General features: G+C 40.5%; 3 protein-coding genes across 7 annotated transcripts; all 3 read left to right on the top strand.

Annotated features, from left to right (window-relative positions):
- The first annotated feature begins 849 nt into the window (after window positions 1-849).
- Window positions 850-11,652, top strand: LOC115750428 (wings apart-like protein 1). Of its 4 annotated transcripts, XM_030687782.2 has the most exons (13): window positions 852-1,613; window positions 3,473-3,572; window positions 4,440-4,779; window positions 5,612-5,724; window positions 6,224-6,349; window positions 6,445-6,538; window positions 6,663-6,767; window positions 8,377-8,978; window positions 9,366-9,631; window positions 10,040-10,190; window positions 10,457-10,551; window positions 10,641-10,722; window positions 11,209-11,652. In XM_030687782.2, exons 1-13 carry the CDS (start codon window positions 1,111-1,113, stop codon window positions 11,290-11,292), a joined length of 2,661 nt encoding a protein of 886 aa, XP_030543642.1. In that variant the 5' UTR covers window positions 852-1,110; the 3' UTR covers window positions 11,293-11,652. The 4 variants fall into 4 exon arrangements, with proteins under 4 accessions (XP_030543644.1, XP_030543643.1, XP_048132409.1 ...); XM_030687783.2 differs by lacking the exon at window positions 11,209-11,652 and having other exon boundaries at window positions 851-1,613; window positions 10,613-10,722; XM_048276452.1 differs by lacking the exons at window positions 10,457-10,551; window positions 10,641-10,722 and having other exon boundaries at window positions 851-1,613.
- On the top strand, window positions 4,967-20,624 carry LOC115750430 (lactosylceramide 4-alpha-galactosyltransferase). Its single transcript, XM_048276494.1, has 2 exons — window positions 4,967-5,140; window positions 19,065-20,624. The coding sequence occupies exon 2, from the start codon at window positions 19,177-19,179 to the stop codon at window positions 20,473-20,475; it is 1,299 nt and encodes a 432-aa protein (XP_048132451.1). The 5' UTR covers window positions 4,967-5,140; window positions 19,065-19,176; the 3' UTR covers window positions 20,476-20,624.
- On the top strand, window positions 13,245-16,730 carry LOC115750429 (protein RTF1 homolog). 2 transcript variants are annotated; one of them, XM_030687788.2, is made up of 2 exons: window positions 13,245-13,460; window positions 14,254-16,730. In XM_030687788.2, the coding sequence occupies exon 2, from the start codon at window positions 14,264-14,266 to the stop codon at window positions 16,223-16,225; it is 1,962 nt and encodes a 653-aa protein (XP_030543648.1). In that variant the 5' UTR covers window positions 13,245-13,460; window positions 14,254-14,263; the 3' UTR covers window positions 16,226-16,730. The 2 variants fall into 2 exon arrangements, with proteins under 2 accessions (XP_030543648.1, XP_030543645.1); XM_030687785.2 differs by having other exon boundaries at window positions 13,246-13,463.
- Window positions 20,625-21,533: the final 909 nt, after the last annotated feature.

Genomic DNA, 21,533 nt, shown 5'->3' with positions numbered 1-21,533 from the left:
TTAAAATTTATTTAGGATCCATTAACTTCATAAGTAATCCATTTATAACTCACTTTTTATAATTTAAGTAGCTCGTTTGTGACTCATCACTATGAAATATGGGTTCTAGATTTATTTTATCACCCCTAACCATTGCCAAGGCAGTAAATCTGCTTGACATCAGCTTCGGTGAACTCGAGTTTGGGTGCGACGATAACGAGGGCTTAGGGACCTTGTCGTGCTTAGCCGAAGCCACGCCACCTTTGCCGCTGCATTGCATGAGCATTTGCTTGTTCCGATGAAGCTGCCGCAGAAGAATAGGCCCGTGCCCCCCTCCCCGGCGTCGGAAATACCTTCTTTGTTGTCCTCGAACATACTGTTGTCACAGCCGGCCACTGGAGATCTGTGGCAGTGCTCTCTTTTTCCTTATCTCTGCCGCCACGAACCTAGGTCGAACCACCATGATTCGAGGTCACAACACTCTGGTCTATGGTCTTCCCAGGTTGATGGCGGTGGCGTCAACCGTCGTCAACGACGGAAGCTGGGCCCTCACCGACGGCCGGCACAATAGCCTCCTCCTGTACATAACCCACATGACGTGGTGGGAAAAAATCGGTGTTCGTTCAGTGGTGATCTACGTCCTCGTTACGCAAATAAAGATTTTTTTTTATGTAAGTTCAGAAATTCAATCCGAAAAGAAAAAAGAAGAAGAAAAAGTTGAGGAATCGCTAGCTAGCGTCTGCGTTCCCCTTAATATCTCAGCGATACGACGGCGCACGGAATTCCACGAACCAAACCGGAAAACGGGTCACAAAATTCAAATCCGAACCCAAGATCGGCAAATCCAACCACTTGTCTCTCGGACCCCTCTCCAACAAAGACTCCTTCCTCCATCTTCTTCTTCTTCTTCAGCTCAATTCAAGAACTCTCTCACCGTCCCCCGACCCAAATCTCACCTTCAAGTTCAATTCCTATCTCTCTCTTCTCGAATTCCTCTTCTCGGGCTCCCTAAACGAACACCCCGCCCCTCCCCCCAGATTGAAAATCCTCCTCCGGTCTCCAGTCGAATCGAATCGATAGTCCAAGAAAGCTAGGAGCGACGGCGTCTTCTCGCGGTTCCCCTCCGGTGCGATGATCGTCCGGACTTACGGTCGCAGGAACCGCGGCATTTCTCGGAGCTACTCCGGTTCGATGGACGACTCGATCTTGGACCCCTACAGGGACTCCCTCTCCTCGCAGGAGACGGCTCAAGATTTCTACCCCTTCTCCTCCCAAGATTCAACCGCCCACAACCTGCCGTACTACGACTCCGACCCCTTCAGTCAACCCCTGGCGGTGGAGGATGGTCTCCGCGACGGGTACGGAGGCGGCGGAGTGCCCAGGAAGTCCAAGAAGCCGAGGAACGGGGAGAGCAAGAGAGCGAAGGGTTACGTGGAGTACTCGGTGTTGAGGGCAACGTCGACGCTGATGGAGACGCAGGAGTTCGGGGAGATGATGGAGCATGTGGACGAGGTGAATTTCGCCCTAGATGGGCTGAGGAAGGGGCAGCCCCTGAGGATACGGAGGGCGAGTTTGTTGTCCTTGTTGGGGATTTGCGGCACTGCCCAGCAGAGGAGGCTCTTGAGGACTCAAGGGTACGTATGTTGCTTAGCTAAAAATGTTTTCTTTTTTGGGCGTGTTGTCTATTTTCGAGGTGTGCGACTAATTGGGGGCATGTGATTGTTCGTGTTGGTGGTTGGAGGGCGCATTAATGGGTATTAGAACTGTTGTGTTTCATCAAAACTAGGGGATCCGGTAATTTGAGTTTTGGGAAGATGTTAGAGGAATTGATGTTTTGGTGGGTTGGGCTTGAGTTTGATCTTGAAATTTTAATACCAAAGGCTGTTTAATTGAGATTCGAGTTTCTAGTCCTGTGAGCTTTCTGTTTCCAAGAAACGCTTCACAATTTCATCACAGTAACTGTATGGTTTAAGACATGAGGAAATCTCCAGAAGTTCATCTTTGCGGCCAGTGAGCTTTTGAGCTGAGTTTTCGGGTTTCCTATTTTCTTTCTACGAAAGTTCATAAATTCATCAATCTTCTCATTATAGCTTCAAAGCGGTTGGTAATTTAAGTGGAAAGCCAAAATTGGAAGTAAGCAATATATGGTATGAGCATTGCATTGTTATAGGAGCAATGCACGAGAGCTTTTTGTTGGTTTTTTTATGTGTCCAGCTTATAGGATTCCAGATTCAACTTTGGATTTGTTCACTGAATGTTATGCATGACATAACATGAAAAATCTAAGGTATAGCTTCCATGAACTTCTGCAAGCGTATATATTTCCCTTCTTAGTTGTGCAGCAGAGAAGCAGCTGAATACCTCACTGCCTGAGCAATTTTTTCTTCAACGTCCCCTGGCTGCTGTTGTATTGCTTTGATGAACCAAAATTTAGATCCTGACGTATTAAAGTCCTTTAGAACTTTTCTCTTAGAAAGAATTCATGGAGAATTAGTTAACCAAAGGATTAGTGGTCTGCACCGTTTGCAGAGACTATTGCGACCATTCTGTTAGGAAAAAAGGAGGGTATAATTCAAGTTCTTAAGAGAATGAATGAAGCATTTAATCCAGATAGGAGGAGCCGGATAAATGGCGTAACAAAAGGATTCCAAACTTAGAGGCATCGTTTGTAATTGTTCAAAAATAATGTGGTTCCTTCTCCTCCATAAGTGCCTTTAAAGAAAGGGAACACCTATTTAGGATTGTCTAGGCATGGTGTCCCATTGCACAAGGCTTCCGGCATTGGGGGGTTTGGGGAGGGTTTGGTGGTCGCAGGCTTACCCCTAGTTTCCAAAGAGTCTGTTTCCATGAAGTCGGGCCACGATGGAGTGATAAATTTCAACTTTTGACCTTGGTGTACAAGCTCCTTGCCATTCATATGGCTGTAATGCTCAAACCAGATGGCATCCACGATGTTATGTGTGAAGCTCCAGTAAAAACCATAGTGCACTTTGCAATTTGTGGAGTCGAGTCCAAGATTTTCAGATTATCCCGCTAGCTGTCTGATGGCTTTCTTACAGTTCTGTCTTCTCCTGATCCACAAACGTTATTGTGGAGTAACGAATAAGAATGCAGATTAAAGTATCTTCAGCTCTAGATATGTCCCCAACAAAAACTGTGTTCCTTTCTTGTTGAAGTAGTGTGATGCCATCCTGCTGTTGACTGCAGCTGTCCTATTATTTACCTATGATGAGAAAGGAGAGAAGTCTTCGAAGGGATTCCCCATAGCCATATAATCCAATAATGTCTTTATTACAATTCTCAATATCCTAGTTTGGACGTTCTAGTTGAATTAAATTATCTACCTCCGATCCTTTTTAACAATATCTTCTTGGAGTCGCTCACACTGTTTAGAAATAGAGGATGGAATATGTATTCTGCTTTTCATGCATTAGTCAATGTTGCAATCTTTTTTGGCTTACTCAAACTGACATTCATAATGTCTCATTTTCAGGATTGCGAAGACTATAATCGATGCTCTTATAGGTCTCAATTTTGATGACTCACCCAGTAATCTGGCTGCAGCAACCCTCTTTTATCTTTTGACTGGTGACGTAAGTCATTCAAAATCTGCATGCAATAGAGTGAATTCTTTTCAGCTTCCCTTGATGTGCATCGATGGAATTGAACTTTCATCTGAACAAGTGTCGCAAGTAATTTGATCCCTTTGAAGAAAACAGCATCGCTGTTCCTATATAAGTCTTGCACCTCGTACAATGTTTTGATAGTAGAGGATGTAATGACCCTTTCCTGTTAGGGTATCTTCATATAGCTGGGACTGAAATTGCTGAGCATGTCATTGCTATCGTATAGTATTTATGGACAAGACATGAATGATGACTGTCACTAAAGCTTTTCACTTAGTTGTCTGTTAGTTTCGTAGGTTGATATATATAGATTGGATCCATCAACGATATTATTATGAACGATGTGCCAGTTATTGTCACTTCATCATTGGTGAACTGATTTCATTTTGTCGTTCTATGCATTTAGATACTACATATGAAGTCACCAGTGACTTTCTGGTTATACTGGTATCTATTGTTTGAATTTCCAAAGGCTATTGGAACTGGAATTTTGAAGCAGCAAGCCCTCCCTCCTCAAAGAGAGAGAGAGGGAGAGGGAGGGAGGGAGGGAGGCAGAATAATGCATGCATTGACCTGAGGAAAATATGAACCCAACAGAACTCAAACAGGGAAAAACTAATCATTTCATTATCAGGAGTGTTAGGTCCTGAAAAAGCAATAGAAGTGGATGAGTTGTAAATTATTCTATCTGCTTTTGAGGATGATCTTGTAGCATGGCATCCTTTATCAAACTTCTCTCTATATAGATCTAATCTGCAGCTTTGAATAATGTGTGTTCTTTAAGTCTCCTTTTGTTAATCAAAGGCCTGATTTATATCTGAATTACAATCTCAGGGTCAAGACGATCAACTTTTGGAATCACCAAGCTGCATTAATTTCCTTGTTAAGATGTTGAAACCAATTGTCTCTGCATCTTCCGAAGACAAGGTCTCCCAATTTGGTTCTAAGCTTCTAGGATTACGTAAGGGTCCTGAGATATTCAATGGGGGGATGAACAAAAAGGATAGTGGCTCTGCCAATATCATATCAAGAGTGAAGGAAATTTTTGTAAGTTGCAAGGAACTGAAGCCAAGCTTTTTGCATGATAGTGGAATTCAGAGGCCTGAGTTAAGCCCCAAGTGGATAGCTTTGTTGACTATGGAGAAAGCTAGTCTATCTACCATTGCTCTTGAAGGTACTATGAACCAAATCAAACTCTTTTTCCATCTCTCTGAAAAAGCTCTTTAGTTTTGTTTCCTGGTATAGATGTAGTGGGCCTTTTCTTGGATTACATGAGGGATGTTGCTTATCTTGATGGCACTGGCTAGCTAACCGGGAATATGCAAGAGATTACTTTTTGTGTACATCATCAGAAAAATAACAATAACTACAACAACTTAAGCTTTATCCCACTAGGTGGAGTTGGCTACATAATTAGATAAATTTTTGGACTTAGTTGGTGTACTTTGGAGGTTTGTGACCCAATGGCTTTATTGGTGTTCTGTTGTAAATTGTAATGTCATCTCTCTCTCTCTCTCTCTCTCTCTCTCTCTCTCGTTCCCCCACAGTAGTTGTTTTGACTGAACCACCATTCCTTTTCTTAACACCCGTGTCTGGATAAGTTCTCTGTGCCTGCTCATCTTCTCACATCAGGAAAATGCATATATGTTTACCTTTCTACTGTAATGGTGAAAGCCTGCATACTCAATTTCTCAATTATGTCCAGTGATTTTCAGCGACTGCTGGAAGAATTTTTCTTTTCAAAATTCTGAGTTATCTTTTCTATAAACCTTGTAACTCGTTCAAAAGCAAACCATCTCATAGTCTGCCTTGTTCGTCTTCTGATCTGCTTTAAAGTTTATGGGATGCTTGTCATTGATTTTGTTGCAACTTTTGGAAGATTAACTCCTAATCTGCGTGTTATAAATATAGCAGAGTATTTGTAAGTTATATGTCCTTGCCGCTTCCTTTGTTTCTAGCGTAGTCCTCACTGAATGCAGACTTATGTTTCAAATTAATTCTTGCAGAAAGTTCTGGGATTGTAAGAAAGACAGGAGGCAACTTTAAGGAGAAACTGCGTGAGTTTGGAGGACTTGATGCTGTCTTTGAGGTCTCCATGCATTGCTATTCGATAATGGAGGTGTGAGCTTGTATGTTTGCTTGATCTAGTATTTTGTTCACCTACTTGGGCTGGGTTGGCCGAGTTTACGCAGGATATAATGCTTTAAGCACTGGAACTGTCCTCATCTTTCTACCCCTCCAGAGAAATTGTGTCCTGAATTAGAAATAATATAAACTACTGTTGGAGTTGAATCCTTGCTTGCTGGAGAAGAACCAGTTTGGAGTCTTGTTTAATCTTATGTAAACTCCATATTTATGACAAAGAAATAAAATAGAGTGAGCCCTTCATAAATGAAAAACCGTAGAATTGAATGTTTCTCACAATTAGATATGATTGAAAGAAGTTCTTGTGTCTGACCAAAAAAAAAAAAGAGAGAACTTGTGCTTGTCCTGGAGAATTGTTGAGTTTTTTTTTTTTTTTTCATGATTGTTCTTTCTGTTTATATCTATGCATTATGTTCATATTCATTGCTGTTCTCAAAGCTATGTAGCCCTTCAAATACATTGTTGCTTTGCAGGGTTGGAGAGAGCAATACCCTTCTTTTTGGGATGCTAAAAATGATGTGTATCTGAGTAGCCTTGTGCTGCTTTTAAAATGTTTGAAGATCATGGAAAATGCAACCTTCCTTAGTAACGATAACCAGGTATAGGACAATATGGTGTTATAGTTCCATAGCTATTATTCACCACTGCCCTTAATTTGGTTTGCATTGATTCCCTGTATGTTTTCTTTGAACAGACTCATTTACTTGAAATGCGAGGGAAGCTGGATTCTGAAGGTTCCAATGTATCTTTCACAAGACTGATTATAAATGTAATCAAGATTCTCTCAGGTAATGTTTCATCCATAGGGTTACATTCTTTAACTTTGTCTGTTCATTCGGTCATCTGTTGTTTCTATTTTGGAGGCATTTTCAATCATTGCTTATTCAACTTAGTTGTTGCATTTATCTTTAGGTCTTTATCTTCTCAAAAGCTCTCCTGCTCCAAATAGTCAAGAATCTGAGTTCTCCAATGGCATATATCGTACTTCTCAATTGGCTTTGGTGGCAGCTGACAAAGGTAATGTTTGATAACTAATTTTACTATTGTGGAATCATGGGGGGAGTGTGGCCCTTTCTTTTGTGAATCACAGGAGACTCCATGTTGGGGAATCCTATTCTTTTAGAATATAGCGCACATATATATGATGTGTTCATTTCATTCCAATTAAAGTGGATGTGCTACATATTTTGCAGAGATCAGTTGATCCACTTGGCCCAATAACATCATTTTCTCTGACAGACACATGCATCCTATAGTTTGTGATCCCTTGTGTCGAAGATTTGCATAGAAGTGAACTCAATTGTACTTTGGTATAGTTTGCAAGCAATGTGTCATTCAAACTGCACAAAATCAGAGTGCTTTATGAAATATCAAGTATGACTCAATATGGATGTTCAATAATTTGAATGCAGTAACGTTTTTGTTGTTGAATACAGTCTGTAATAAGTGTTCATGTAAGTCTACTTTCGGAAAATAATTTCTACTTTAATGTATATATATAGATATATATTTATTAAAAAAATACTTTTAACAGTCTTCGCATAAAACCTATTAGATTTATGAATTAGAGAGATGGCCTTGATCTTAAGTGGATTACAGTCACAGCTCAGCAGTCTTCTACTATCACTTGCTGTTAAGTGTCAAAACAATCTAGCACTATGCTTGGTGATTGCATAAAAGGGCATTTTGTGCACGAGGTTCTGCGAGGGTCAGACGTAAAGGCTGTTTCCGTATAGGTCACGATGGAGTAACCTTCCTGTTATACCAAGGCTTGCCTTTTGGTCTGCTCTTGGTTCTGGGAGAAGGAGACCTTTGCCTCCATTTCTGTGTTCCACATTTGTCTACTTGAAGAGCTTTAGAGTGCGAGTCTGTGTTTTGGGTAATGCTGATTTTAGCTGCAGGATCTTGCTATCGACAATTAGCTTAGAGGTCCTTTGTGGCTAAATTCTTGTTTTTGATATGTCAGCAACATACTGTCACGACATGGAAAAGAAAGAATATCTTTTTTGTGATTGAATAATGTGGAATTCATTTGGTGCTAACCTAGTGATTCATTCATCCTGGTCATACTATTGTTTTTCTGTAGTGGGTGGGTTTTCTCTCTATAATGAAAGGGTCTTGATAACTAGATGGCTGGTGGTTAGAAGTTGTCATCAAAGGAGTGTTTTCTTTTACTTTGAGAGGAAGGAAGTGTCTACTTGAGGGAAATGAAGAGAAGTGAGGGAAATTAGGATTTTTTTTTTTTTTGGCAAATGAAGTTAGATGAGAAACGTAAAAGAAAAGGAAATTGTAATTTCCCTATGTCGTTTGGATATGCATGGAGGGGCTATGATGTGGAAAGAATTCAAGTAATTAATAGACGAAAATAGCCTTTGTTTTTTTCTAGTTGTCACATTTATTACGAGTAGGTTTAGAATTTTGATAGGTCCAATAGACAGAAATGGAAGGAAAGAGAGAAATAATTTTTGTTAGAAATAGAAGAAAGGGAGAGAAATAATTTTTGGTAGGTTCGCCTTTTTATTTATGATTGATATTTTCTGGGGCTGGGGTTGTTATAGGTGCTTCCTAAGTTATTATATTGGATTAGCTTAACTAGATGCTACAAATGACTTTTTCATATCTTCAGAGGAAAGCAATGAGATTTTGTCCGTCAGATCCTCTAGAGAGTGTTGCAGTGTGGAGGAAACCTCGTCGCAGAAGATTTCTGGTGCATTTGTTCCTCCAAGATATTCATCATCCAGTTCCGAGATGACAACATCGTCAAATGGCAGCTCTTTGTTGAAGATAAAATTCAATTCTTCTGCCTCAAGTTCACGCGGTGGGTTGTTGAAGAGTTCAACCAGTGGGACTAATTCAACTAGTAATGGTTTGAAGAGCAACTTCAGCAATGGCAAGAGAGACATTGTTACTGATGATGCCATGTTTGATTCTTTGGAACATAGCCAGGATCCTTTCGCATTTGATGAAGATGAGTTTGAGCCCTCTAAGTGGGAATTACTATCGGGGAAGAAACATTCTAGAAGTAAAAACAGTAGATTACCAATCAGAGATGCTGAGGATGTCTGTCAAATGCAGCTGAAAAGGCTAGAAGATTTAGATAAGGGGGAACGTCCGTATCAAGAATCAAGTAGCTGTGATATCAATTGTTCTCAAGAAGCATCTACTTCAGGAGCCATTGATGAAGAAAATCACAGCTTTCTAACGGACTGCCTTCTTACCGCTGTTAAGGTATTATGATGTTCCAATAAGCTTAACTTCATATTTACTGTCTGTCAGCTTTTGCAAGAAACTTCAATCAAGTTCGCCCTGTCAAAAAATCTCAAGTTGCATAGGTGAATACCCAGTATATTCAATGCTTGGCATAATGAGTATAAGGGCCTCCAAAAATTCTTGTGATCTTAAGTAGTTCCCTTCCTGATTTGATTGATGGCGATGATACATTGTAGGAGTAAATTTTCGGTCAATTACTTATGCAGGAGTACCTTTTTCATGATTTTTTGGATAATTGGAGGGCCTCTTCCCTATCTCGCCACGTCTCTTCGTGTATATGTTTAGTGTAATGTGCAGATTTGATTTGTACAAAAGATGAAGCATTTACACGTTGCTTCCTTTCAGGTATTGATGAATTTAACAAATGATAATCCTCTTGGATGTAAGCAAATTGCTGCATGTGGAGGATTAGAGACAATGGTGTCAGTAATTGCTGGCCACTTCCCAATGTTTAGCTCCTCATCGTCTTTCTTCAGTGACAGAAAGGAGAAGAATCGAACTATTGATCTTGACCATGAAAAGGAAAAGCATCTCACAGACCAAGAATTGGACTTTCTTGTTGCTATTTTGGGCTTGCTTGTGAACTTGGTTGAGAAAGATGGAAGTAACAGGTCATCATACTATCTTCTCCTCATGCACAAATTGTTCTGTTTGAAACATCTGCTGGGCAAGTGCAGCACTGCATGAAGTCCTGATTTCAGAGAAGAATTCAAATAAGTTAGTTTTGTTAAAAATGCATGGACATATTTCGCTTTTTCTTAGATTTTGATTCCTGCAGTAGATCTTAGTATGAGATGATTGATATACAGCATTCAGAAAGAAGCATTTGTCAGGCCTCTAACTTAATTCAGTATAGTCCAACCTGTACAATGAATTAATAACTTGCTATGTTTGGTTAATCGTATAGTAGGGGCTTCCTTCTAGAAGCCTATAACTTTGGTAGTTAGAGTCAATATTCATCGGTGCAGCATATAAGGTTTCCATCACTAGTCCTATCACTTACTAATCTTCTAATGCAGATCCCAGCTTGCAACAACTAGTGTTACTGTTCCCAACTTAGAGGGTCTTGAAAGTGGTAGCAGGAGGGATGTAATTCCATTGCTGTGCTCCATCTTTTTAGCCAACAGAGGTGGAAGTGAACCAGCTGGTGAAGAACAGGTTATGGAATTGGTATGTGCTGCTTTTAGCAATTATAAATGATGGCACATGAATGTTGTGCTGTTATACTATGGAATACCCTTTTTTTCTTGTTTGAGGTTCTATATAGTTCTTTATTATTTGCCTTGCAAGGACTTGCCTGTTATTATAACCTTGCCAAGTTATTGGTTCTTGAGGAATCACCAAATTGACTTGTTGCTCAAGTTATCTGTTCCCTTCAATGCACTATAGAATACACGACATCTCACAAAATCTTCATTTTTTTAAAAACTTCACAGGATGACGAGGCTTTGTTACAAGGAGAGAAAGAAGCTGAGAAGATGATTGTCGAAGCTTATTCTGCCTTGCTTCTGGCATTCCTCTCCACAGAAAGGTTTTCCACCATGCTAGCTTTTCATTTGTATGATTTTCCTTGATACTCTCTTCTATTTTAGAACATAATGATTTTACTGTCACATTCAGCAAAAGCATCCGTGACGAAATTGCTGCATGTCTCCCGCAACATAATCTGGCGATTCTGGTCCCTGTGTTGGAGAGATTTGTGGTATGCATCTCTTGTAGGATTTTAAATCTGCAGTCATAACAAGTTCTCGTTAGCCTCATTCCATCTCATCTCTTGCTTTTTCCTGAGAAATAGTGCAATATGAGTTTCTTATCCTAAATGAAATAGGGTTAGCTTTCCTTTTCTGGGAGCCAACTGTAGGGTTAGTTCAGTGCCATACGTTATGTTGCTTTGTTTCTGTGGTCACCTACTGGGTTAATGATCTCTGCAGTCAAGGTTTATGGTTACTGCAATTTTTCTGTTCTTGTCTGTGATCTGGATGGATACCACCCAATGTGAATTTGTCCTACAATTAGCGTTTATACCCCAACGTGAATTTGTCCAACAAGAGCATTTATACCCCTGGAAACCCGATTATTGTTGTCATGGAAGTTTGATTTATTTAAGCTTTGCTCATGAAGTTTTGGGACTGAAAATTTGTGGCGTTGGTCTGTGGGATTTATTTTGTGTTTGTTCCCTCTCATTCAGGCATTTCACTTGACTCTGGATATGATGACGCCGGAGACACATAAAACCGTAAGCGAAGTGATCGAGTCGTGTAGAGTTCTTTGAGAACTCAAATGGTAGAGATTCAAATTCCTGTACAGCATCTTTCTTTCAGGATAGTTGTTTGAGCATCGCACGGTCAAGTGTGACAGATACAACATTATATGGAGTTGACTACAAGCCTCTGTTAATAGTCTTTTATAGGCCTTATTTTTTCTTCCTCTCTTGATGGTCTCTTCTGAAGCCCTTTTGATCCTCCTCCTATTACCCTTTTCCTCTTTGTTATGTACTTTTGGCTTTCGACAGTGTATCTTTCTTTTGTTTGTTTTCACCTTCTTGGTGAGCTTAGGAGAATCTTCATTTTGTGCATTGCTGCTGTAATTTGTAAATCTCCTATTCTTTGTTTTAGTTTCCCCCCTTAAAGTAGTTTGTACTCTTGTTATGCAAAAAAAAAGAAACAAAAGAAGAATAGTTGAGAGCCTTATGAAGATCTATGCAGTATTTTTTCAATTATTAATTAAATTTAAGAAACAATTAAGTCACTTGGACTAAGTTTTCTGACATAAAAAAAATTTGAAATATATATTTTTAAAAATGATTGCTTGCACCACTTATATAAATAAAAAAATAAAAAATATTTTTATTATCCACGACAACGAAAATGTCAGGCATATGTTATTGTTAATGATAATATTTTTTATTGATTAATTATTTTAAATAGTAATAAAATTACATTTATGGAAAATATTTTTAAAAATTATTTTAATTTTTTTTGTGAAATAATCGAAGCCTAACTTTTTCCCCTGAAGCTTGCAAGCAAGTTCAATTATCTTAAATGCTATCTAAGAAATTGAACCTCTCCATATGAGGGGTGAAGAGGGTAGTGTATTTTATTTGATTTTGAAATTACAAAACTGTTAGTTGACCTTAATAAGTAATTAATGTATTTTAAAAAGTAAATATCGTCTTAAATCTTTTATTTTTATCCTTCATAATCACATCCCTCTCGTGCTTAGTGCTAATGCAGATAGATTGCTTTTCCAGTTAGTCTCTCGTGATGGAGTCAGGCCAAAATCATAAGAGCATATTGATATATGAAATTGTATGGAGTGATCTTTAGTTTTAACTGTTCTAATTTTTTTTTCTTTCTAAATTTTGCGGCTTTCATGATTTAATTTTCATTTCGCGACGAAAATCCGAAATATTACAAATCACGCCATGGTAAAGTGAGATTTTGATGCGGAGGTACCAAAATTTGTGAGAAATATGACGTTAGTCAACACTTCAAATAAAGGGTATCTTCCTGATAAAAATTAAACAAGAGATGAGATTAAAATAAATAACTTTTTGACAGTGTTTATGAAAGGAGCAATAGGTTTTTTGTGATTCTCAGTTTCCAAGAAATTGGAGCCGAGAATCGAATCAGCTCATTTTATATTTCACTGGCGTAAAAACGCAAATTTTTACAATAGATATAAAAGTAGTAGTTTTTTCGTCGTAAATTTATACATTGGTTAGTCTGTTTGTTTCGCGAAAAAGAATGATTTTGTACCACGTGAAATAATTGGTTGATTAATGTTTTCATTCTTGACAACAATTTATGTCTAAACATGTTAATAGGCGATAAAAAATATTTTTCGTCCTTTTATTTTTATAAATGATACAATCAATCATGTTTAAGAAAATATTTTCTAAATTATTTTTTTTTTGCGATATTATTTGTTCGTGTTAAAAATTACGGTTCGATTTTTTACGGGTGCAAAATATTTTTTTTTTCTTTTTGAGAAGAGGCTTCAAAATCTGTTCTGGAGTAAAATTGGCGGCTCTAGCCTTAAAATCAGGAACTAAATAGGTCTTTAGATCGATTTTAGGATTACGAAACCGAAAGCCGAATCGATTCTCCCTAAATCGGGCTTGAATGATTAGTCCATGCCGGTTCGATCCAGTTTTCAGGTCGAATTGGATCCGGTGCACCCTCCTTCAAATTTGCGCGGAAGGGATCGATTCCGTTGAACTGAAATCAGCATTATGTTTTATTCGTCTAGATACCTTCATTATTGTTGTCTCGCCTATTTCCTACGAAAAGGCTTTTTCTAGGAAGAATTCCTTCGGCTTCGCATGTTAAATGTCGGAAGATATCATCATAAAGTTCAAGCACAAGACGAGCAAGAGAGAATCGTCAAGCCAGGAAGAAATCATCACTCTCTCGAGAGCTGCTTACGATTAGGGTTTCTCTGGTACGCGTCCCTCCCTCTCCCTCTCCCTCTCTCTCTGTCTCGCCGATCTCGGGTCGTTTCATTCAAATTACGCGTCTTGTTGCCTTGTTCTTTGATGTTTGGGTTTCACCACAAGTTTCGCGAGATACCCATGTTTTGATTTGGTTCAGATACGTCGCGAATGCGCGATCGGGGCGTCCTATGGAACTTCTTGCGGTTGAATTTCCCGTTTTCGATCGTTGGTAGTGATAAAGATTCCTCCTTTGGGGAAGTTCCGAGGTCATTCGTCTGTGATTGGGGTTGTGCGTTTCTTGATTGCGTGAGAAAGAGATCGTTGGTCGACGTTTCTTCGTTCCTGTGTTGTTTATAGCACACTAAGAGAGTAGATGTCGGTAGAGTGAGAAGGCCCCAAGCTCCCCTTTATTGTTTTTACAGTAATGTGAGAGTGAAGAGAATTGGCGACTTTTTGTGACCAAAAACGAAATTGAAAACGAAAGCACTTGTTGGAGCATCGTGTTTGCTTTTCCCGAGGCGTGGCGCTGATTCTACTGGCTAAGGAGTAAGGTGTATTAATGATATAGATTTCGGATTGGTTTTTTGCTTTCACAAGATCGGCAGTTAGAGAACGCCACACTTACACTCGTTAAGAATGGAACCATTTAATTGGTTGTTTCCCATCATATATCGTGTCGTTCCAACGATATGATATAGGGAAAGTGTAATCAAGCAATATGGAATTTTCTCTTGAATGAAGTATTAGTCAGTCAACTGAGTTTCGAATTATTATTTTAATTATGTAAGTTTTCTACAGCTGAGAGATCATGGCGGACTTGGAAAATTTGCTGCTCGAGGCAGCTGGGAGAACCAATGGGAGAGGAAAGAATAAGCAATCATTGCCGCCATCAAGGAGGAGGCGCGAGGGCTCATATTCTGATCACGGAAGCGACTCCAGGGACGATGAGTCCGATGATAATCGGGGTTATTCAAGCAGGAAGCCGTCTGGGTCTCAGGTCCCTTTGAAGAAAAGATATGAAAGGGACGATGATCAAGGAAGTTTAGAAGAAGGCGATGATGATTATGGGGGGTCGGATCGCAGGGGCGACAGTAGTGATGAGTCTGATGTTGGCAGCGACTTATACAAGAATGAAGATGATCGTCAACAGCTTGCAAAATTGTCTGAACTTGAAAGAGAGATGATTTTGGCTGAACGAGCAGAAAAGATGACGAATAAAAGCATGGCGAAAAATTTGAGGAAGGATAGGAAGACCTCTCAGTCGCGAAAGGAGACACCACCTCTTGCGTCACGTGGACGCTCATCATCTAGATCTGCTGACAGAGCAGCTGCCAAGGATGAAGCTTTAAACGAACTGAGAGCAAAAAGGTTAAAGCAGCAAGACCCGGAGGCTCACCGTAAACTGAGAGATGGATCTAGAGGAAGTTCTGCTAACCGAGATTTATCATCAGTCAAGAGAAAAGCCTTCCCTGCTTCAAGTCTGAGTAGTTCGAGCCGGAGTGAGAGCGAAAGTCGGTCTGACAGTGAAGATGAGGCATCAACTGGTGATGGACTGGTTGACAGCGATGATGACAGGGCACTGCCTGGTTCAGAGACACTGAAATTTGAGGATGTTAAAGAAATTACAGTTCGGAGGTCAAAACTGGCAAAGTGGTTTATGGAGCCCTTTTTCGAGGAATTAATTGTTGGTTGCTTCGTAAGGGTCGGAATAGGAATGTCAAAAAGCAGACAACCAATCTATCGACTCTGCATTGTCCGGAATGTTGATGCCTCAGATTCAGATCGACAGTATAAGCTAGAAAACAAAATGACGCACAAGTACTTAAATGTTGTGTGGGGGAATGAAAGCTCCGCAGCTAGGTGGCAGATGGCAATGGTTTCAGATTCCCCACCACTTGAGGAGGAGTTTAATCAGTGGGTTAGAGAGGTGGAGAGGAGCGGTGGACGGATGCCTAGCAAACAGGATGTGTTGGAAAAGAAGGAGGCCATCAAGAAAACTAACACATTTGTTTACTCAGCTGCTACAGTGAAGCAGATGTTGCAGGAGAAAAAATCGGCCTCATCAAGGCCAATGAATATTGCAGCTGAGAAGGATAGGCTGAGGAGAGAATTGGAAATTGCACAGTACAACGAAGATGAGGCAGAAGTCAAACGGATCAAAGAGAAACTTCAGCAATTGGAGGCCACTCGACAAGCTCAGAAGACCGATGAAAAGGCTATTAAGCTTGCTGAGATGAACAGAAAGAACAGGGCTGAGAATTTCAAGAATGCCTCAGAATTGAAGCCTGTGAATCAGTCCCTAAAAGCTGGAGAGGCTGGGTATGATCCCTTTTCAAGAAGATGGACCAGGTCAAGGAATTACTATGTCTCTAGGGCGAATGGAGGAAATGAGGCTGGAGGTGCCAATGACATTGGTAATGTTGCGGCCGTGGTTGCTGAGAGCAATGGGTCGGGCCCGGTTGTGTCAGAAGCCGGTGTGGAGGCAACAGCTGAGGCCCTTGAGGCTGCAGCTGATGCTGGGAAATTGGTTGATACGAGCGCACCAGTAGATCAGGGCACTGAATCAAATATGTTGCACAACTTCGAACTTCCGATCTCGTTGAATGTACTTCGGAAGTTTGGTGGGGCCCAAGGAGCATTAGCTGGTTTCATGGCTAGAAAACAGAGGATTGAAGCAACAGTTGGATGCCGTGTGCCTGAGAATGATGGTAGGCGGCATGTGTTGACATTGACAGTTAGTGACTATAAGAGACGGAGAGGGCTCCTCTGAGTAATGCTTCGACCAAATGGCTTTTATGAAGGCGGCACATTCCTAGTCCTCCATCCTGTCAAACCAGTGATCCATGCTCGTGATCTTTATTGGTGGGTTCGCTTGGGATTTGCCTCCTCCGCCGGTCTTATTTTGCCTTTATATTGGCATCCATGCAATGTACTTGTTTTTGCTGCTTGTGTATTAAGTACCATCCATTGAACCCAGGCTAGGTTTTGTCTTGGGACATGTTTCATTAGCTTAAATGAGCAGATTTATACTTTGGGTATCGTTATCATTTCTTTCTGGTATGCAAGCTGGATTCTCTGTTAGCGAGTCTTGATGTAACCCACAAGGGCACCAAGTGCTTTCTTCTTGGACACAGTGAGAGCAGGAGGTAAAAGGGTGATGCTTCTTGGGCGATTGTGTGCGTCTGTCATTACTCGTTGCCCTTCAATTGTTGCCATGATTCGATTGTTTTGAAAATAGGATTTCGATCAGCATGAACAGTTGATTGATTGTTTTGCGGCTGATTAAATAGTGTGTTAAGAGTTTTGACATATGATTATTGAATGAACTTTTGCGGTTGATTAGCTAGGCTCTCTGCTTGTTGAGGAGGATTTGTTGTTTAGGAATTGAGCTAGGCGGGTTAATATTGTTGCAGACTATTCATCGGCGCCTCTCTCTTCGGAAAATGACTTATCAGTATTTTTGGTTAGTCAAATCGGACGGTCGATCACATCAATTTAACAAATTTTACTCGCTATGTAATCAAGTATCGCAGGTTATTTTCTCAAAAATCTTTTCCAGGTTATCTGAAACTACGATTCATTAGGAAAGAGAATTAGACGGAAATAAAGGAAACGAGGGTGGAGAAACTTCTCTAGACTAAAGCAATTAATCAATACATAAAACTATTCTTTAATCATGTTTGAATTGTTGGAATTATCAGGTCGAAGATTGTGCAGTGCCAATCCACTTCCTTCCACTTCCATCCAATTGAAGAATTGTGGATTTTCCCCTTCTCCTTTTGAAACAATGCCCATGAATTATGAGGTAGGAAAATTAGAAATAGTGGGTGTTCTTATTTTCCTTGATCAATTTGACTAAACATTGGAAATTTTCTCTCTTTTTATCGTTGACCAAACTACTAATGTCGATTTAGGTAGTAATATTTTTCTCCTCGACTAATAAGTGCTTGGGCCGATAAAATCCCATTCATAAGTTTGCGTCGGTTCTCTTCCCAACCGGCCGCCGCTGTTGACCTTCAACGATCGGAGCATCAAGCGACGAAACCCGAGTACCGAAATCATGTTCATATAGGCTGCTAGGGTTTAAAAAAAAAAATTCACAGAGCCTGTATTTCAAAGATTTTAGTCCAATAGTAGATTTAACCCTCATAAAAAAAATTATTTATATTGAATTAATTTCATCTTTCTTTTTTCCTCAAAACATAAATGATCTGTTTTAACTTCCCCTCTCCTTAATTGGTGTCCTAACGTGCAACCACGCCTGTTTCCTCAAATTATTCCTAAACAAAATTCTCTTTTATTCGCAATTTATTTGCAATCAACTCAAAAGTGTTTCTTGTAATAAATATTTAAATATAGCAGCATACCTAACTTTCTCCTCCGGAAGTTACTCATTTGACCATATCCATTCTCATCAATAAAATATAAAAATGATTAAAAAGAGATAATAAGATATATATATATATATCTTCATGGGGTATGACTTTCCTTTCCATATCAAATCAAACTCAATTCAATGGGATCGAAGAGTTTACTCGTGACTTAGTCATTAAGCATGCACAATAATTTGCCTCGTTAAGAAATTAGAACCCTATAAAAAATTTAGAAAAAATCGAGATTTCGCTAATCACGATCTTAACCAGCCTTTGCTCTTTGGATATCAGTCAAGATGCTTGTATACGAGACCTTGAGATCAAAAGTGGTTCTATATGTCACTTTTGGACCGGCCCCTCCTAATTATATAACTGTATCGTGATTCAATTTTGTCGCACACAAGCATTCCGATCCAAATTCGAATGGAAGAGAGGAATACGAACATACGTCGCGGATAAAATCTCAATTTTGCGAGATCAAAAGCCAATTCGCCGAGAAAATCAAACTCGAGGAAACGATGCAACTTCTTTCGGGGAGTTACACCTAAGGCACATCTCTGGACCAATCTTCTTTTGCATTTTCTTTCTTTTCTCCTATCGTAATTCTGCAAATAGCAATTATATAAGAGCCTCCGGCCTCCGATATGTTAATCTAAAGTATATCCATTTACAATTTGATTCCCTCTACTCATTGGCCTTTTGTCAAGACCCTTTCTAGCAATCCTCATCAAACTTTGCGTTTGCAACCTTTGGAAACCATTATTTGACTCTTGCAAGCAATTTTCTTTACAATCGATTGACCTCATCATCCCTTGTAAAAGAAACATTTGTCATATCTTCCATGATATCTTTTTATTTTTTTTTTGTTAATTCTTTCTCTCTTTTTTTTTTGTCTCTTTTTCTCTTCCTAATTTGGCCAAATTCTAGACATTATCAAAATTAAAAGTGCATAAATAAAAATTTAAGAAATGAAAGTGCCTAGCTATTGGTCCCCATGACAATTTCAGTTGCCCCCCCATTAAAGTACTGTGAGCCAACTACAGCCCAATCTCATATTCACATTTCATCATCATCATCTTCTTCTTCTTGTTTCTCTCTCTTATTTCTCTCTCTAGCTCTGCAGGAGAGCAAGCACGTCCTTTTTATGTTTCGCTTCCCGAAAGACCGAAAGATCAAACACCTTTTCCAATTCAATTTTCTTTGCCGCCTCCGCCATTAATATCGCTTTCCAAACACTCTCTCTCTCTGCCAGTAATGCTCTGTCTCGTCCCCATTTGCCTCGCTGAGACCGGCAATGGAACCTCCACCTAGACCTCCATTATTATGCCCGTAGCAGAGCGCACCAACCATGTGCGACCTCGCGAGGAGCACAATTCGCACTGCGCGGAGCGTCCGAAGATCTGTTCTCGACTTCCTCCACCTCTTGCCCACTTCCTTCTTTGCTCTGCTTCTGTTGCTCCTCTTGGGTTACAATGCCGCGTCCATATTCTCCGTTCGAGTCCCCAGCGACCCGCTTCAGAGACTGCCTCCTTCTTCACCTTCGGCTTCGGCTTCCAAGATGACTTCCAGCAATGTCATGTACGCCATTCGGGAAGAGAACCCGCCTCTGGTCTCGAAGACCCATTTGGCCCTTCTGCAGAAAGATGAGATTTTAGTCAGACCCATCAACAGTTCTCTGGCGTCGAGGCCAGAGAAATGGCGTCGCAGACCCAAGCATGGGCCTAGAACGCTGCGCTTTGGCGCTCAGTCAAGAGGGTTCGCGGCGAAAGTGAATAACTTCTTTGGGACTTGCAAGGTGCGGTTCTTCATGACTTGGATTAGCCCGCTGGAGTCATTTGGTGAGAGAGAGTTGTTCACAGTCGAGAGCCTGTTCAATTCCCACCCAGATGGTTGTTTGGTGATCGTCTCGAGCTCATTGGATTCGAACAAGGGGAGCGGGATTTTGAGGCCATTTCGGGATAAGGGTCACAAAGTGATCGCAATTTCACCCAATTTCGGGTACCTGCTCAAGGACACTCCTGCTCAATTGTGGTTTCAGAGGTTGAGAAGAGGGAATTTGGATCCTGGTGAGGTTGCTCTGGGTCAAAACCTCTCTAATCTGCTCAGGCTTGTCTTGCTGTATAAATTTGGTGGGGTATACATAGACACCGATGTCATAGTTCTGAAGAGCCTGTCCCAACTGAGGAATGTGATTGGGGCCCAAACGCTTGACCTCGAGACCGGAAACTGGAGCAGGCTGAACAATGCGGTGCTGGTGTTCGACAAGAGCCACCCGCTGCTCTTCAAGTTCATCGAGGAATTCGCGCTCACGTTCGACGGCAACAAGTGGGGCCACAACGGGCCATACCTGGTGTCGAGGGTCATCTCGAGGGTGAGCGGGCGGCCCGGGTACAACTTCGCCGTGCTGCCGCCGCCGGCGTTCTACCCGGTAGACTGGAGCCGGGTCCGGAGCCTCTTCAGGGGGCCTCGAGGTCAGCTGCACTCCAAGTGGCTGCACAACAAGCTGAGGCACATAGGGAGGCAGAGCTACGCGGTTCACTTGTGGAATAAGCAGAGCAGGAAGCTCAGGGTGGAGAGAGGAAGCATAGTTGATCACCTGATGCTAGATTGCTGCATCTTCTGCAATAAATCAGTGTCCAATCTGTAGATAATACAAGAATAAGGACTAGAAATTGCCAATTATACATGTAGAGCTTGTTTGTGGCTATGGGGGCAAACTCAGTCCATTCCACAGTCAAGATAGCGTTTCAATCTTTCTTCCTGTCAATAAATTGAATGAGAATCCTGTTCTGTTGAGAGGAGGTGTTGATGGGTTTGTTTCTTCTGATCTCTACTTTTGTCCTGGCCTAGCAGTGCAAAATGCAAAGCAGAGAGGAGAGATTACACCATTTGATGGCAATTTGGTGAATCATTGATTTGGGGCAATGACAAGAGTTTTGTTTTGGGGCAAATGAGGAATTTTATATATGTTGAGGGGTGGGATTGAAATTTACGTTGGGATTAGGGCCTGTTTGTTCATGTTCTTTTGTTTTCAGAATAGAGAAAGAACAGTAATCTATTTTGTAATGTTAGTTAATTTTTCCATTCCCGAGAACATATCAATGATAAGGAAACAAATTTGGAATAAAAACAGAAAGTACAAAAAATCTGCTTCTTTGTTCTCGATAACAGAATTAAAAAAATAAATAAATCGCTTTCACTCGGAAATTGTTTTCGGGTACATAATTGTTACCAAACATGCTTTAGAATCTTGTTCTGTTGAGAGAGATGTTGATCGGTTTGTTTCTTCTGATCAAATTCTTCTGTCCTTGTCTAGCAATGGAAAACGCGAAAGGCACAGGGGAGAGATTACACCATTTGATGGCAGTTTGGTGATTCATTGATTTTGGGGGGGAAAATAGAATATTTGTGGGGGCAAATGAGGAATTTTATAAAAGTTCGGGGATGGGATTGAAATTGACGTTTGCATTAGCTCTTTATACGGGGGAATTATTGATCTATGTCAAAAAAATGTCAATATCATGAATTTTTTTTCTCTCTCTTTGGTCAGATATATCTTGAAGTTCAAGTGGGGGAAAGTGATATCTCATCCATCAATCAATAGGAGCACCTACCTTCTTTCCCTCGTGGCCTTGAATGGATCTTCCCCTGCTCATTCAGCCTTTTGCATTTTGGTCCTCAATTTGTGTTTGTTTTCACAATATG

Source organism: Rhodamnia argentea, chromosome 3 (assembly GCF_020921035.1).
Source record: "Rhodamnia argentea isolate NSW1041297 chromosome 3, ASM2092103v1, whole genome shotgun sequence".
Lineage (NCBI taxonomy): Eukaryota > Viridiplantae > Streptophyta > Magnoliopsida > Myrtales > Myrtaceae > Rhodamnia > Rhodamnia argentea.
This window is presented reverse-complemented; position numbering and strand designations above follow the sequence as displayed.

What these genes read in the sequence shown, in the direction of transcription:
- LOC115750429 (XM_030687788.2), top strand. Translation starts at nt 14,264, where the DNA reads ATGGCGGACTTGGAAAATTTGCTGCTCGAGGCAGCTGGGAGAACCAAT.
- LOC115750428 (XM_030687782.2), top strand. Translation starts at nt 1,111, where the DNA reads ATGATCGTCCGGACTTACGGTCGCAGGAACCGCGGCATTTCTCGGAGC. An exon ending in ATCTACCATTGCTCTTGAAG is followed by an intron (nt 4,780 to 5,611) that starts GTACTATGAACC and finishes TAATTCTTGCAG; the next exon opens with AAAGTTCTGGGATTGTAAGA. An exon ending in ATTGCTATTCGATAATGGAG is followed by an intron (nt 5,725 to 6,223) that starts GTGTGAGCTTGT and finishes GTTGCTTTGCAG; the next exon opens with GGTTGGAGAGAGCAATACCC.
- LOC115750430 (XM_048276494.1), top strand. Translation starts at nt 19,177, where the DNA reads ATGTGCGACCTCGCGAGGAGCACAATTCGCACTGCGCGGAGCGTCCGA.